This window comes from Rhinolophus ferrumequinum, chromosome 20, assembly GCF_004115265.2.
Source record: "Rhinolophus ferrumequinum isolate MPI-CBG mRhiFer1 chromosome 20, mRhiFer1_v1.p, whole genome shotgun sequence".
Taxonomy (NCBI): Eukaryota; Metazoa; Chordata; class Mammalia; order Chiroptera; family Rhinolophidae; genus Rhinolophus; species Rhinolophus ferrumequinum.
The window spans coordinates 1,442,939-1,459,574 of NC_046303.1; the positions used below are offsets into that span (position 1 = coordinate 1,442,939).

At 46.0% G+C, this 16,636-nt stretch overlaps 1 protein-coding gene across 1 annotated transcript in view; it reads left to right on the forward strand.

Annotated features, from left to right (window-relative positions):
- ABCA13 (ATP binding cassette subfamily A member 13) overlaps positions 1-16,636 on the forward strand; it is a 241,923-nt gene that overhangs the window by 150,325 nt on the left and 74,962 nt on the right. Inside the window, exons 39-42 of the mRNA XM_033088866.1 lie at positions 2,684-2,933; positions 8,856-8,945; positions 11,366-11,435; positions 14,788-14,906. Coding sequence (XP_032944757.1) covers positions 2,684-2,933; positions 8,856-8,945; positions 11,366-11,435; positions 14,788-14,906 — 529 coding nt within the window. The remainder of the gene's footprint in view (positions 1-2,683; positions 2,934-8,855; positions 8,946-11,365; positions 11,436-14,787; positions 14,907-16,636) is intronic.

A 16,636-nucleotide genomic window follows, 5' to 3' on the forward strand; every position in this document is an offset into this window, starting at 1 on the left:
CATGTGAAAGATTCAGCTTTTCCCGCCACACAGTGGGTCTCCCAATGGTCCTCTCTGAGCAGGGCCAGTGGGCACATAAACGGCCATGCTGACTGTGTGCACACTCTCCCATCACCAGGCACATGTACTGAGGAGAACGGAGCACAGGCCGTCTGTCATCTTTCTATTTTGTGTCACCTGGCTATGTGGACAGAAACCTGTGTTCCATCCACAGGTGTTATAGCCACTGCCTGCTGCACACATGCTGAGAAGGTGCACAGCCCAGCAGGCAGCAGAGTGTGGGGAGCTAGATGGGAATGTCAGAAGATGCCACTTAACGGCCAGTTATCATGGGGTGTGACTTCTGGGGATGTGACAGGAAGCATGGTGGGAGCAGAAGTCGGCGAACCTACCAGCAGCCTTTCCGTTCCTCTTGAACCGTCCCAGAGGGGACACTCTCCCCAGTCAGAGAAAGAGCTCCTGAGCCACAGGCCAGCAAGGAAGGAAGCAGTGCTCTCCATAATCACGTTGGCAAACCTGGGGCTGGGCCACCAGGAGCATTTCAGTAACTTCAGCTTGAGTTTGAGAACTCACATAATTATCCTAATAGATTTGCACACATTATGCCATGAATTGGTGTCATCAGCACTATAACCTGAAAAAATGCTTGGGAAGGGGCTATATTTATATGATCCAATGTAGCTCGGTAATACCCCTTTCCAGCACTAGAGATCTCTACGTGCCGATTTCACAACTGCTCTATGAGCATTAACACGAGTCCCCATTGGTTGTGCATCGATTCATTGACCCAGCTGAGCCTCATAATCTCCTGGGAAGTTATTTTTTGAAAATCTCTTGAGTCCACGGAGATGATTGTGTCTGAGGTGGGACCTGGAAATCAGCATTTAAAAAGGTCAGCAGGTGACTGCTATGCAGCCTGGTTTATGGGTCACAGCTTTCATCCCACAGCGCCCACCCTCTGTAGGATCCCACTTGTTACGCAGTTACTTTGCCTTTTAACAGGCTCTCATCACGAGAACCCCGTGCTGAGCAGGCCTCAGTCCCCTAGGAGACCTGGGGTCCTTGGTGCTTCTGGGTGGGTGTCTGATCACCTTCCCGCCCCTGCCCCCCGTCTCCTGCCACATGCAGCACATTCGTTTGCCACACACATTTCCTCCCAATATTCCATTATTTTCACTGTCTTACGTTTGGATCTTTGACCATCCGTGCTTTCTTGATGGCCTGCAATCTCTGCTGGGTTAAGGGCCCTGCCTAAGTGTCCCCACTTCCGTGACTCTTGTCTCAGGGCCCCTCTGTGGCACCAACCCCCACACTCTGCCCACATCGATACCACACTTGATTACGGCGTCTTGGCGGATTTGTTTATAATTGTATTGCAGCCCCTGTGTTCTGCCTTTTTGAGGACAGAAGCCACACAGCACAGGGCCTGCCACACACTGGGTCACCCAGAGCGGATCTGACAAATGGCAGAGTTATTTCAGACGCGCATTTCCCTCCCAACTACCCCTCTGTTCTCAGCGTGGTTACACATAATTTGTCTTTCCGAATGGTACAGTTGCTTTAAGAATGTTTTCTTCTGGGACTTTAAACTTACTTTCTGCTCCTCTATTAATTGTATTTCAGTTTGTTATTTGTAAGCAGTACAGTCAGTTTTACACGTGTCCTTTTGTAAGGTCACTTCTCTGGTAAAACATTCTGTGTTGGGTTTTCTGGAACATTTTACAAGGAATGGCTAGGGAAAGCCGCGGGCTTGCTGAGGGCGGGCAGTGTATGGCCTCAGCGTGGACCAGGGCTGCGCTCCTGGTGTCCGCCCCCCTCTTGCTCTGCCATCTCATCCTCTCTCTGGATGTGAACATGCTCTCACCTGCAGTCTGGGCGGGCCTGGAGCAGGTTTACTGTGGAGATTCCTGTTGAGTCCCAGGTCATCACTGAGAGAAGGAGCCTGGCAAGACGACCAAAAATCGATGACGCAAGACTCGTGCTGCACTTTCCAGTTGGACCCTTGGCTCCCTGAGAGCCGGTTTCTGATTGGCTCTTGGAACAAGGGGGCTGGCTTGCTGCAGCCTCCCGTGCTAAGGGGTCTGACTTAGAGCTACCAACAGGCCGCCTCCTCTCCATCTGGGGTGCCAGTGGGCCCCAAGGGCAGGGACTCGGGCTGGCATGGTGCCCCCTGAGTCCTGACCTGGCTGTAAGCTGGTTCCTCAGGAAGGATGTGGGGTAAGAACGGAGGGGAGCAGCCTCTCCGCCTCTAGGAGGAGGTGGGGCACAGCAGGATGCCGGGATCAGGAGTTCTAAACAAGGGACAGCACCTTCTCTGCAGCCCACCCCCTCCATCAGTGCATGGGCCATCAGAACGTCGTGCTGTTCTTGTGTTAGAATTTGCACTAATGTAGCAGGCTTCATTTTAGCCAATAAATACAAACACAAGGTCCCTTCTCTTTGTCCTTTTGTGTCTACCATTCCCTTCAGAAACAAGAATCTACAGTGCAACTCTGTTCTTGCCATTTGATGTCATGAGACGTCCTGTTGCATAGAACATTCCAGAGAGTTCTTTCTTAGTGTGGGCAGTCACTGCTGTGCTCAGAGCTGCCCTAGGTTCACCTGTAAGTGGAAGACGGGCATCGCAGAACCAGCAGGTGCTGGGATCCTAAGTGATTCAGGCTGCAACTTCCTGTCCCCACAGATGGCGCCTTTGCCAGGACCCCACCTGCATGGAGTGGTCAGCTGCTTCTCACCCAGATGGCTGCCCTCCTGAGCAAGCGGCTTTGCCACGCGCGCCGGGCCTGGAGAGGCATGCTGTCGGATCTGCTGCTGCCCCCCTTCTTTGTGGCCTTGGCAATGGGCTTGTTCATGGTGAGGCCTTTGGCCGTTGACTACCCTCCCCTCAAACTAACACCTGGCCATTACGAGCGGGCCGAAGCTTACTTCTTCAGGTAAGAGTCTCTTTCCTTTCCCTGCAGAGTCATGTCAGGACAGATGATAGATACCTGGCAACAGCTTGGATAGTTTTAAGAATTTCAAACATACCTGGTTTTCGTTATTTTGGAGGTCCGTGGGCACGAGGGTAAGCTCTGAGACACTCCGGGTCTTCCCAGGAACTGAGTCCAGGTGGATGTTTAGGGCAGATGAGTCTGGCCTGGCCTCTGACCTCGGCTCCCTGGGTACCCTGCTTCTCCCCAGGACCCCTGATTCCCCTTGGTGAAAGGGAACATAGTGCCACTGCCTGACGTGCAAAGGGCCTGGCCCACAGCAGCCCACGGCCTTGAGCAGGAACTGGGAGGACTAGACATGTTCCAGAATTTTGAGGATTTTAGAAAAGTTTGTGAATTGTATATTTCACAAATCCTGCATGGTTGGTCTGGGACAACAGAGAAATGTCTGACTTTTCTCTTTGTGGGTCTGAGCCCATGTACACCACAGGCCAGGGTCGGTCTGGTGTTGCTGTCAGTGAGTCCCGAGCTGTCTGTGTTTTGTTCAGGAAGTCCTCAGAGCTTCCAGGATTTCGTTTCACCCACATGGGACTGGGCCCTGAGAGAGGGACCCTGACTTCCAAGGAGCCTTCCCTCCCTGGCGGGCTGCCCTCCAGACTGGGTTTGGCTGACCGTCGCCGAGCCTGCCCTGCGTGGCCTGTGGTGGGATCCTAGGCTGCAGGGCAGTTCTCTCTGCAGGAGGCCCTGTCGCTTGTCTGGGCTGGGGACTCTGGTCTGGGGACGCCTGGTGTCCCCTGGCACGTTAACTGGGCGGTTCACAGGATGGGCAGCCAGGACTGAATTGTTTTGGTCAGAGGTCTAGCCGTTAAAATGGTGAGCGTAAGGAACTAGACTTAAGTGCTTACTAATATTTGATGATGAGTCATTTGGAATTAGATTTAAACAAGTGCAGGAACAAAAGGAAAATGGGTAATAAATGGTTCACTGTGTTTCTGTTTTCTTTGGTTAGTGCTTTCCCTCCTTCGCACCTCTTTTTGCTCCCAGGGGCCTGGGTTTAACCAAGAGGGGACGCGGCACAGCCCTGTGTCCCTGTGTCCCTCCTCCAGGTGCCTTCCTGCCTTTTCTGGCCACATCCCTTATTAACCCACTCTCCTCCTCTCTTATGAAGTATTTAACGTGACCGTATCAGTGTGTCAGGCTGTCTACCACTGCTTTCATTCTGGCCACATATTCACACGTCTGTCACACTCCTCCAGTCTGAACGAGATGTAACTTTTAGCTTTTTAATTTAAAAATAACATTGTGTCTTAAAGAAAAAGAATACAAAATACATGCTAGCCCAAAACAAAAACAAATAAAAACCAATCACATGTAACCCTACCAGCGCGATCCACCACATACCTATTGGTCTGCAGTCCTCCACGTGGCATGTGTAATACTTGAACCACAGACATTTTTATCTTTTGTGGCAATGAGGTCATACTGCGGAACTCTTCAGCACATGCATTTTCACTCAATAACATTTGTTCACCTATTTTTGTAAATCAGGGCAGCACGTTTCCTGTCCTCAAGGATATGTGGGAGAGTGCTGCATGGAGGTGCCGTAATTTATTCAAACGGCTCTACTTTGGGACACAGTTATTTCTATTTTCTGTCCTTTTTAAAAAAATATATTTTGTGTTTTTGCTTTTTCTTTAGATGTTTTTATTATTCATAGTTTCTTTGTGAGTTTATATTAATCCCTTTTCATTTTTGTGTATTGTGAATACCTGCTACCAGTGTGTAATTATCCTTTTATTTTATTAAAAGACATTTTAAGATAGTCAAACATCGGGTGCCTACAAGATTTGGAAAGATAGATAATAATCCCTTTTTGTTTTATTGAATATTAATCAATTTTCATTTTATCAAATAACCTTATACATATTGACTTGTTTCTATATGTCAATTCCTATTAATTAACTTTATTTTTAATTTAAGGTGTCTGTCTATTCATTGCGTGACTGTATCTATTTTTATTGTGGTAAAATACATATAACACAGAATTTACCCTTTTAACTATTTTTGTGTATAAACATTATTTTCATTAAGAACCTGCAGTGTTTGAGTTCGCTCCAGCTGCCGGGATCGTGTTTGTTAGATCAGCTGGCGGTGGCTCTGAGAGTGACAGGGTGAAGGCCAGTTCTACCTCTGAAGAGCAGCAGGAGGGCTTCCAGAAGCTTCTCTGCTCCCAGGACGGAGGGAAGCTTTCTGCTTCCTACACCCTCCCTGCTCAGGAGCCGGAAGGCATCTATCCCCTGCAGTCCAGCTTTTTCTCCCCTCTTTGGGGCCAGGAGGCCAGGGGAGGCTGAGGTCAGCGTTCCGGGGATGTGAAGTCTCTGAGTGCCCGGTCTTCCTGGTCCTTGCCCTGGTGCTCGGCGTCTGGTCTTCAGGCTGCATCCGCATGTGGCCTGGGCAAGATGTCCCTAGATCAGCGCTGCCTGTAGTGACTGTCACAGAGCTGAGAGCACCTGCTGGTCAGCACCAGAGACCAGCGGGCTCAAGAGATGCAGACAGCCTGGATTTGCAAGTGGTAGGGAGAGAGGCGTGTGGGTCACTCAGCTCCCAGCAGCCCCAGGTCTTTCTAGGTTGGTTTGATCTCCATCTGCATCAGAATCATGATGGTGGTGGTGGTGGTGACCTAGTTTACAACACACAGACCCTTTAGGGTGGTTGGTTCAGCCAGGCTGGTGGGGGACTCTGGTGCACGTCAAATTTCGAGAAATGCTGACTTGGAGGGAGGAACAGTGACCCCATTTAGGATTCACACTTACCCGTGAACTTTCAGTACAAGGGTCTGGCAGGACAGACTTCACATGCTTCTAAACGGCACTTTAGGATAAGGCAACCACAGCGTGACAGTGTAGGAATGAGCATTTGAGTTTATGGCAACAGGGACAATTTAAAGACAGTTTTTTTTAATAAAACAGTCACCTCTAGACCTAAGGAAAAAAAACAGTAAAAAGTAAACCATAAGTTTAAATCTTGTTCTTAGTAATTATTCCAAGAAAACTACTTTATGGATCCATATTTTTTCCAGAAAAAGTATTTCAAACTTTCATATCTGTTCTTGGGTTAATAGATCAAAAAAGGGCAATTGAGAATTTTCACAGATGCCACAAATAACGTTTTCTTTTAATGGACAACATTTCAGTGGAAAATATGTCTCTTTCCTTGTTTAAGTGTTTTCTCGTTTGTCAGAAACTTGAAAGCTCTTTATACTGAGGTCTCACTGCCTACTTATGGGACATAACTTTGTTGTCAATTTCAGCATGTTTCATCATTGAGTATTTCTGGCCATAGGGAATCATATTAGGCCAGTTGTAAACCATGTTGACCTTAACAATAAAACAACCTGCTATTTTTATTGGCAAAACGGGTTTATTTGAGGACAGCAAAGACTTGCAATTTGGGATAAGGATGCTGTAGCACAAACTACAGGCAAGTCAAGCGAACAAAGGAGAGGAACCATTACTTTATAGAAAAAAAGGAGGAATTTGGTGGGGAGGGTGTGCTTTGAATGCAAGTCCTTTAGTGGAAAGTAAGAGTTTGGGGCAGTGACGGCTTCTCACTGGCTGAGTTGTGGTGGTTCCCCTTGACTGGGCTTGTTGCTGGGCAAGGAGAAAATCTCCCTTCCTCCTGCCGGGGCTGGGAATGCAAGGAACCTCTCTCTTCCTGTTGGGATGTGTAATTGACATGGTGCGCGAGAGCTCCCCCTTCAGGCCGCCCGACTCCATTTCACATGAGGTTTCCTTTATTCATTTGCACAGCCACCTGAGTATTTTAAAATCTTTGCTGTATTTTATGCAGTGGGAAACATGGTGTTTTTCTATAAATATTCTTTTTGGGTTTGGATGCTACAGTGGTGTTTGCGTTATAAGTTTACACACATTACTGCTCTGAAAACAGAGTTGTCCTCAGTAGCTAATTAATTACAAAACAATTACAATTAATTACAAAACAAATTAGTTACAAAACTAATTTGGTGTGATGAGTTCATCTTCCTTTTCCATTCCAATTGTTCCTGTCTGAAAGTTAAGAGGTCAGGGAAGGCCAAAATGGAGATGAAGGATTAGGTCTATGATTTCAGCTCATCAGTAATACCACTATTTGTTTAACAAATTATTTTGGGGAACCTCTGTGTTCCAAGTACTGTCCTAAGCCTTGTGCCCTTTCGTTCCTGGGATGTTTGTTGCAGTCATGAGACTGAGAAGAAGTCCACAGTTAAAACCCAGTGGGGACGTCAGGACCACTGAGCAGAAAGAGGAGAGAAAAGGAGGCAGAGGAGTTCTCCTGGCAGAAGGGACTCACCCCTTAAGAGCTGGGCATGGTTTCCTGCCCAATAGCAAGAAGCGGATGCACTTGAGGGGCAGGTCCACGGCAGGTCCGACCAATCAGAAGGTGCTTCTGCCGGGCTCTCTGGGCGGGGCGTGGGTTTCTGGGAGAGAATGTTGGGCAATGTTTGTCCAAAGATGTCAAGGCCTGAAGAGGGCAGTGGATTTAAATACTACTTCAAGGCTCTTCTGGTAGGTAACATGGAGCAGTTGGTAAATTTTGAGCATAGACAATGTCAGATTGGTATTTTAGAGACTAAGGGAAATTAGGAATCTCTTTGTAAAATTCCCATCTATGCAGCGAGCTATACGGCACAAATATGGAAGTCACTTCTCATTCTGGGCTTTTATTGTTACTTTCGGAGTGTGGGGGTTCAGTAAGCCTAACAACTCAGACTTCCTATATTTGAAAGCTGATAATAATTCAGAAAGTTACTTCGGGGAACAAAGAAATCAACCAAAAGAATCAGTGGTTGAAGATTACACTGAGGTTGTTTACATTTCCTGGGACAAGATAATGTAAGTTCTTTAAAAGCAATCATGCCTGTACATTTGTTAATGTATGTACTACTTTGCAAAAAAATTTGAGGTAACTGTTTGCACATAAGTATCACGCTAATAATACATCATTCTTCTTTATTTTGGGGACAAGTGTTCCCAAGGACATCTACTCAAAAGCATTTTGTAACTGATATGATGTAAGTTCTAGAAAGTAATAAATCTATAAATTCAGAATTTTAATGGATCAAAATGAACTCCACTCCCAATCAGTCCAATTTAGAGAGGATTAAAATATCATTTCTTCTACATTTTCTCAAGTCAAGACATTTCTTACAATTGACGTATAAAATTTAGTACAGAGTTTGTTTCTATACTTCCCCAAACTAGAAGACTAGCACACCTTATTGCTGGTGGTGTCTGCAATAAGGAATTTCAGTGTGGGTGACCTTTCTTGACCTGTCAACTGACTTCTGAGATTTGTGCCAGAAAAATAAATACTAGCATTCAATATGTACCTAAAGCACACGTGGGATTCTGTACTGAGGACTTCCTCCCGAGAAAATGTTATTCAATATAGGTCACATGTAGAAACGAAAAAAATGTAAGTTATTTTATTGCAGGGCTATGTAATAGAACGGATATTCAAACCAAACCAGAGCCCCAACATTAAGAGAATATCTGTATAGATTTTAATATATTAACATGATATAATATTATGGGGCCTTTAAAAATCATTTTTAAAAACCATACAAAAACGCCAAAGATGGTAATATTACAATAATAAGTGAAAAGATGAGAAAGAATAAAACAGTATGAAGGTAAGTATATAAAAATGCTTATTTGTGGGGGCAAAACTGTGCTTTTAAGACATTTCTTCATTCCATTGCGGGTTTGGCTTTACCATAAAAATCAGCGAATGATTACCTGAGCTGCTAGGAAGCGTATGCCTGGATCCGCTTCCCAGGGCTCTCTGCCAGGTCAGGTTTGTCCTGTGAGAGGCCTGGCGAGTACTAACGACGCCCACCTTATTTCTTTGTCTCATGACCAACAGCAGTGAGAGTGACGACATGGGTCTTGCCCACGTGCTTTTGCGGAAGTTTGAAGACCAGGATTTGCTCTGTGCTGACCCAAACCCAGACCTGTAAGTATCAGATGCCGCCTGCAAAAGGGCAGCGCCAGCCATTACCCCTGGAGGCAGGGAGGACGCTCTCCACCACGATTCTCGCTTCATGTTGCAAGTTTGCACGGGATGAGCGTTAGACCCCGAATAGGTTAGTACGTGGGTTAGTACGAACAGGCCTAATGGGAGCTGCCATCTAAAATGACCAGAAATAAGCTACGTAATCGCCCTTTTTGTTCTTAGTAAACACACGGTTCATGTTATTGCAAAAAACATTAATCAATAATTAATAGCATTCAATTTCTTTAAGAAAACCCAAAGCTAAAAAATTAAGTAACAATTAAACATGAACTATGTATTAACTGTTATTTACTTTTAAGGAAAAGTTGTGCATATGAAAATATTAATTATAATTCTTTTTAAACCAAAGGGACTTAAAAAGTCAGTAACATCAGTTTGGGAGTGAATTACTTTGAATATTTTTCCCCCCTAGGATTTTAAAATGATAATTTAGAGAGGATCTTTTTATGAAACCTTGATAAAGCCTGTCTTCATGAACACTTTTCTCTCTTATTTTGGTTGACTTATTTATTGAGGTTCTGCTATCTACACTTGATATAGGATATGGCCCTAGTTGCAGGGGTTCCAGCTTCTGGGGAGAGGAAATAGGAAAGTGATAAAAACCGTTAATGATGTAGTAAGGACTAAAGTGTATGTTTTTAAGTAATAAATATCAAAATCCAGATAATAATGCAAGATTGGCCTGTATGTTTCTCTAATTTGTGATGACAGATTTGGCTCATTAGTCATGTTGGCAGTTATTCCAGACTGAATAACTATTAATGGTCTCAGTAAGGAAGAATTAATAGAAAATTAATTATGTTGTTTCACTGTAGTCTTCTCTTGAAAAGCAAAGTAATTTATTTAACTAAATGAAAGCTTCTTTGGCGACGCTTTTATTTCCCTCCCCTCCACTGAAACGTGCAGGATGCAAATTGAGAAATTGAAATGTAATCGGGGCCCAAGTGGCCTGGTTTTCAGCCCTATGCTGCAGCAAAGAAAGAGGAGTTGGCTGAAAAAAGACATGTCTTCATCTCGTTTTTCAAGAGGGAGAGAAAAGACAAAGCAGAATCAATGCTAAGGACAGCAGAGCACACTGGAAATTCTGTTTAGACACCTATTTAACTTTCAGTTTTCTACAGACGTGGCAGTGGGTCTCCAAGGCCACTCTGTCTGTCCCAGGGCTCCCTTCCTGGGCCCGCCTGCAAACCAATCGCACAGCTTTCCCCCTCAGCCTTCCCCTGCTTTCCAGGGTCCGTGTTTTGGTTTTATGTTTTCGTTGTGAAATCCACCTAGTCTGTTCTTAACTTATTCCTTTTGTAACCATTTTTACCCCATTTCTTGGTCTAAATAACGAAAGGCTGGTGGGGGGGTGTTGGGGGCTGCCTCATACAAGGATGTTATGAATATTTCCATTAATAATAATTTATGTCCATGTTGTACAAAGAAGACTTGATTTACTAAGGTCCCAGATCAAAGCACAAGATTTTATTTAAAACAAGTAAGTTTCCTTCTGGAAGCTGCTGACCTGGTTAATAGAAATGGCATGTTTCTTTTCACTGCACTGGGGGGGCATCTCTTCCATGGCTTCTCCTGCTGGAGCCACGCAGCCCAGAGCAGCTGGCCTGGGTGTCGAGCTCCGAGGACCTGTCTGCTGAAACCTGGCCTGCAGGAGTGCCTCACCTCTCAGAACTGCCGCTTACTCTCCCGAAAAGTGGGGCCCGTAAGAGGCTGGGTAAAAATATCTCACGGGTGCCTTGTTCGGTAAATGGGAATTTCTTCCTGTCTTTCCCAGTTTTTGAGTAAATAGGAATAATTACCATTACTAAAGCAACTTTTGATTTATACACATTAGTAAAAAAAAATCCAAGTATGAGGCCTACGAGGAGCAAAGCTATAGGAGAACTTTGGAACAAAAAACCCAGGGCTTCAGGTTGTTTTCATAACAATTTGTTGTACAGCCTTTCTTCCTATGGAAACGGAATAATTGTTTTTTCTTTACATGGTGATTAAGTTGTTGTCATGCCAGGAAAAGAAATGAGCAGCTCGTTGTGTTTGTTAGCTGCATGTCGGTGCTGAAGGTGTTTGTGTTTGAGACAAGAGGCCTAGGCGGCACCACTAGACCCTGCGCCCCAGCGGAAGTCCCGGAGCCTGGTTCTATGATCAGTACAGAGCACCGCTGAATGGGATTGGAAATACTGTCCCTAATAAAACCTTGTCATCAGATTAACAGCTCAAGCTGTGCCAACAGCAGGGGGCTCTGCCTTCTGAAGAGGGAGACAGTGTGTGGGAACCACCATGTCTGACCAAATGGTCTGCTGGGGGGTGCAGCTTTGCAGTCGGAAAGACCATTCGAAAGGCCACTCTCTTTTGTTTCTTAGGAACAATTCTTCCTGCTGGAACACGGATCCCTTTTCTCACCCAAAAGTCCAGGGTTCCTGTGCCTGCCTGGTAGGTTTCTGCCATGTTTTTAATCTTTTTTTTTAAAGTCTACACCTCAAGTAACAAGAATGAGTTTACTTCATTTATAAAATCTTCATTTTTCTTAACTCGGTGAGCCTCTGTGACTTTTTGGTTTACTCAATGAGCTGCTTTTGGGCAGTTTCAGTACATAAAGTGAACATTTGTACAAGACGGGTGTTGTGTGGATTTCACAGTGGTCCTCCTTCATTAATCTTCAGCAACGATGAAGAAGCGAGAATTGCCCTTGGGGAGAAATTTCCCAAACTTCAATGCAGGATGACCTCAGGGCTCTCGTCATGTTATTACTTGCGTTCCGAGAGCTAGATATTAAAGGCTGAGACACCACTTATCTGTTCTATGGTTGATTCCCACAAAAATGCACACGTGTAGGTATTCTGCTGTTCAACTCAGGGCTGTAGCTCTGTAGTCTGCTTAAGGAGAACAAACTGAAATTTATTTGGAAAACTGATTGGAATTCAAGTCAAAGGAAATCTCCAGAGGTAACTAATAAAAGGCCTGGGCCTATGAGCCACCACCAACCAGCTCATGTGGCAACTCTAACTGATAGAGACAGAGAAGCAAAAATCTCAGTTTAAATTAACTGAGGCTCCATTAAGGAATGACCACCTCTGTACAGTGCCTTTCTATTCCGTGGCCATGGGGACGTCCCTCTTCCTTGTGCAGTGACTTTGCAGAGTTTCCTTTTGGGTGGACCTGGTCTGTTTTCTTCTCTTAGACCAAATGTCCGCATAGACATGAGTGATGACATGGCGCCCGCACCAGACATTCAGGCCCCACTGGCCTGTGTGATGCCTTCAGCCTCGGCTGTCAGAAAACTCAGCTGTATTTGCTGCTGCTTTGTAGTGACCAGCTGGCCTCTGCTGATGTTTTGTTGGACACAGTGATTTGTTTTTTCCCTGCCTTGTGTACTCTATTTAGTCATGAAACCTCGGATTTTTCGCGCCGTGCTCTTATTCTGTAGCCCTGACTTAATTCTTTATACTGGTTCCTTTTATTACAAGCTACTAAGCTCTTGGGATTGGATTGGGTGCCAATGGCAGAGGAATGAGTGGCTGTGTGTCAGGACGCTTGGTGCTGATGTTCCTACATTCACTCCAGCCTACATGAACTATAAGGTTTCAGTAACCTTGAGTATAGGTCAGGAAAAAGGTCTCACGTGGTAAAGTTCGAAGCCAAGTAAGTTTGAGAAACGCTGGATGAAGCTGTATTCAACAGGTTTCTTTGCTGCAGCTCTTCCGAGATGCTCTTCTCTGGTAATGCACTGACAATGGGTGGAAAGGGTGCAGCATTTTCTGCACATTATTTGACTAAAGAATCCTTTTTTTGTGGCACCCGTATTCTTGGGGACGCACTGCTGGTCCACACACTAGGACTCAGAGAACTTGAGGACAGAGGCTGTTAGGTGGAATTCATGAGTCCTAAGGAAAGGGGGCGCTCTGTAGGCCCGGCCCGGATGAGACACATGCTGGGGTGTGAAAGGCAGGCCCACACCCACAGAATGTCCCTACTCTGCAGGGAGCACACGAGCCCAGTTAAGTGTGTTCTGTCGGCAGGTGAGTACTTCTCTCCCCTGAAATTCATGTTCATGCCGAAGTCCTGGTTTACAAGAACGTTTACTTCCTTCAAATTTTATCCAATGCGCTGTGGCCTCTCCAGAACAACCACCATGTTCCAAGGTTAGCTCTGCTCCTGAGGGCCGAGTCATTGTTTAGACGAGACCCCTTGGAGGGGCTCCGAGAGGAACGGGAGTGAGCTGGCTGAGAAGGACAAGGGCCTTCGGGGCTTCACTCTCCTTGGGTAGGCTGATCAAACACTTGTGAGCAGGAGTGAGTGTGATTTGCACAGAGATGGAACAGCTGCCTGGCTGCTGTACAAATGGCCACAAACTGAGTGGCTTAAAGTGACATAAATTGTCTTCTCACAGTGTGAGGTCAGAAGTTTGAAATCAGTGTCATGAGCATGGAATCCACGTTCTCCCTCTGCACGCACTGGGAGCGAATCTGTCCTCATCTCTTTCAGCATCTGTTGGTATCCTGCGTCCCTGACTTGTGGCCACATCACTCTAGCCTTGGTTTCCGTGGTCGTCTCATCTCTTTTCCGCTGACCTCCCTGCCTCCCCTTTCTGCGGGTACACGTGACTGCGTTAAGGCTCACCCTGCCAGTCCAGGACAATCTCCCGTCCGCATTCTTAACTTAAAAACATCTGCGAAGTCTTTGCCATGTCTGGTAGCCTTTACAGGTCCCAGAGACTGGGACCTGGCACCTGGGGGGGGGGCAGTATTCAGCTAATTGCAGAGGTTATATTTGAGGAGAACTTAACAGATGTGGTGAGAAAGACACTGAGGATGCTTGACATCTTGATAGGAATTTGAATTTTTCAGCATGGGAATCATCTAAATGAAAATAGTGTTTTTAAAGATGTATTGTGATGTGTTGGTAGGTGGGTTGGAAAGAGACAGGCTGGAGGCAGAGAAACTAAAACATGATGTGAACCGGTGACTGAGATCACTGGTGTGGCTGAATTATAATCGATAATGATGACTATTTTTCCTTTTTCGTCTTTCCACAAGACTTTCTATCAAGAACCTGAAAGTACTATGTTAAATTTATATAATGCTCTTTCTTTTATGTATGTCTTTATCTAACAGAACCGTATGAGTTGGGTAACGCTGTTATTTCCATTTTGCTAATGAGAAAATAGGCTTTGGAAGCTCATGTGACAGGTCCAGAGGTGTCATTTCCTAGAGTCGTGACTGTTCTAGCATATGATCTTTTCTGAACGTTCTGGGAAATGGAGAAAGAGCATATGGAGCCTGAATCCCGACGGGGGCAGGGCAGGGCCTTTGCTGTGTGGCCCCTGCGGCCCCGGGCCTCGGTTGTGCTGAGCGGCCTCATACCCTGTTGGGAGACTATTTCACGAATCTGAGCCAGGCTGGCATTCAAGTGTAATTTCTCCTTCAGGCACTTAGGACAGAACACGTCTGTTTGAATTCCTGGGCTTATCATCCTCGCACTGGTGGCCTCTGATTCTTCCAGGTTCATCAAATGCAAGACCACCCCAGTGAAACTTCCCAAACTTACATACAGAAAAGGATTTGCAGTTCCCCAATAGAATTGGCTGCAAAGGTCTCAGTGGAATGCTGGTATAATTCTCAGGTGTAGGTGACTCTTACAGAAATTTGGAATATCAGAATATATAAAAGTCTATAGATAATTTAGTAGAAATTGAAAGCTATGAAAAGTCACATGTAAAGGTAATGTCAGTAAACCTGTTTGTGAGTTATAAGTTTCTGTTTTATCTCCTTGAAAACAATTAAAGCCATGTCCAAATGGAAGTGTCAGCGCGCCCTACCTGACCAATCGCCTGGGCCACACGCTGCTGAACCTCTCAGCCTTCCGCCTGGAGGAGTATTTGCTGCTGCCAAGTGAAAAACCAAGGTGCGTTCAAAGTTGTCGGGAATTACTTTGGAAATCCTATTGTTTCAAATTCTAATGTTCTTAGACAGTTAAACGTCTAATCCTAACCTTGGTACTCATAAAAACTCCCAAGAAATGCTGCCGCCTTAATAGACTCCTTACTGCCGACCCCCAGGCCTCCCTGGGAGAAGTCACGCCCGAGACTCACTTGGAAGTGGGGGCTGGGGGGGCAGAGCAGTTTCCTGCCTTAGAGAGTAAGCGCACACAAGCTAACAGCATAATGAAGTGGAGGCCGCCCTTTGGAGTTCCCTGTACTCTGCAGCATCCAACACGGCAGCCTGGGTGCACCTGCTGTCTTGGTTCCTCTTAGTCTATTTCGGGGAAAGATTTTTGGTTTCGTGTGTGTCCTTGATTGCGCCCAAGTGGTGACTCGAGCTGAGGGGATGGGAATCAGTGCTTCTCATGGCTTTAAATCGCTGTCACCTTCACCACGCCATCAGATTTTCCCGTGCCACCAAATGCATGGCTTTGCTTCAATACGAAAGCATCCCACGGCCTGTGCGCCGAGCCTGCGACCCTGCCCTTCCCGTGTCCCTGGCTGCCTGACCGAGCGAGGGCCGCTGCCCACACGCACAGGGGCCCAAGCGGTGAGCCAAGCACACAGGAGGCAAGGCTCACATCTGTCTCCCTTACCGGGGGCTTTCCATTACATTTGAAAGAAGAACGGGAAAGTGATGAATATTCTACAACATTACATTTTTGTGACATAACGAGGGCTTAGTGCGCAGGCGCCAGGGGCTCATGAGGGCTTAGTGCGCAGGCGCTAGGGGATTATTACAGCTTAGTGCGCAGGCGCCAGGGGCTCATGAGGGCTTAGTGCGCAGGCGCTAGGGGATTATTACAGCTTAGTGCGCAGGCGCCAGGGGACCGCGGCTTTTCGTGGGTCACATGTTTGGATGGTTTTGGGGAGGATTAGTATGTAATCTATGGTGGAATTTGATCCAGTGACATTGAGAGGTTATTCTAGGGTGAATTCTTTCCCTAGTGTGCATGTCTCATTGTCCTGTTGCACGCTGGGTGGCCTCGTTCTGTTATCTCTGAAAAACAAGTTAGCATCTGGTTAGGAACAGGACAAGGCCAGTTTAGGCTGGTGCTGAGGTTGCGTTTCCTTTTTATCTGCCGTCCCAGCAGTACCCTCCTACCTGACGCCCTGGTGGCTGTACCTTTCCCTGCCTCCCTTCTGCTGCCACCTCTTCATAGCTTTGAACATGCCAGAATCTTTGCTTTTTGAAGGCAGGAGTTTATGTGCCCAAGACTTAGAATAATAGTATCTGGCACGGAAAGTCTCTCAGTCCGTATCTCTGGAGTTAAACTGAGCCAGGTGGAGCTATCCTCACACCTTTGCCTCAGTTTCTGCCGAGAGTAGGGCCCGACCATGGGAATTCCTTCTTCAGTCTCCTTTTATCCAGAGAGTGGGAAACAGAGTCTATGTGTGCCTTTATTCTTAATGTCAAATATTTTAGGAAGCTTAATAGGTGCCAAGTACTACACAGCCCATGGGACACGGAGAAAAAAGATATAATTTCCACCCAGGAAAAACTTACAGAGCTGCATGAAAGATAAACTGTCAAACAGACTGTTAAAACCCAGTGTGACAACTGATAAATTGTTGGAGATGTAGGGTATTGTGAGAACCCAAAAGAGAAGGAAATCTACCCAACAGAAGTACACTGGGACACCTTCCTGGACGA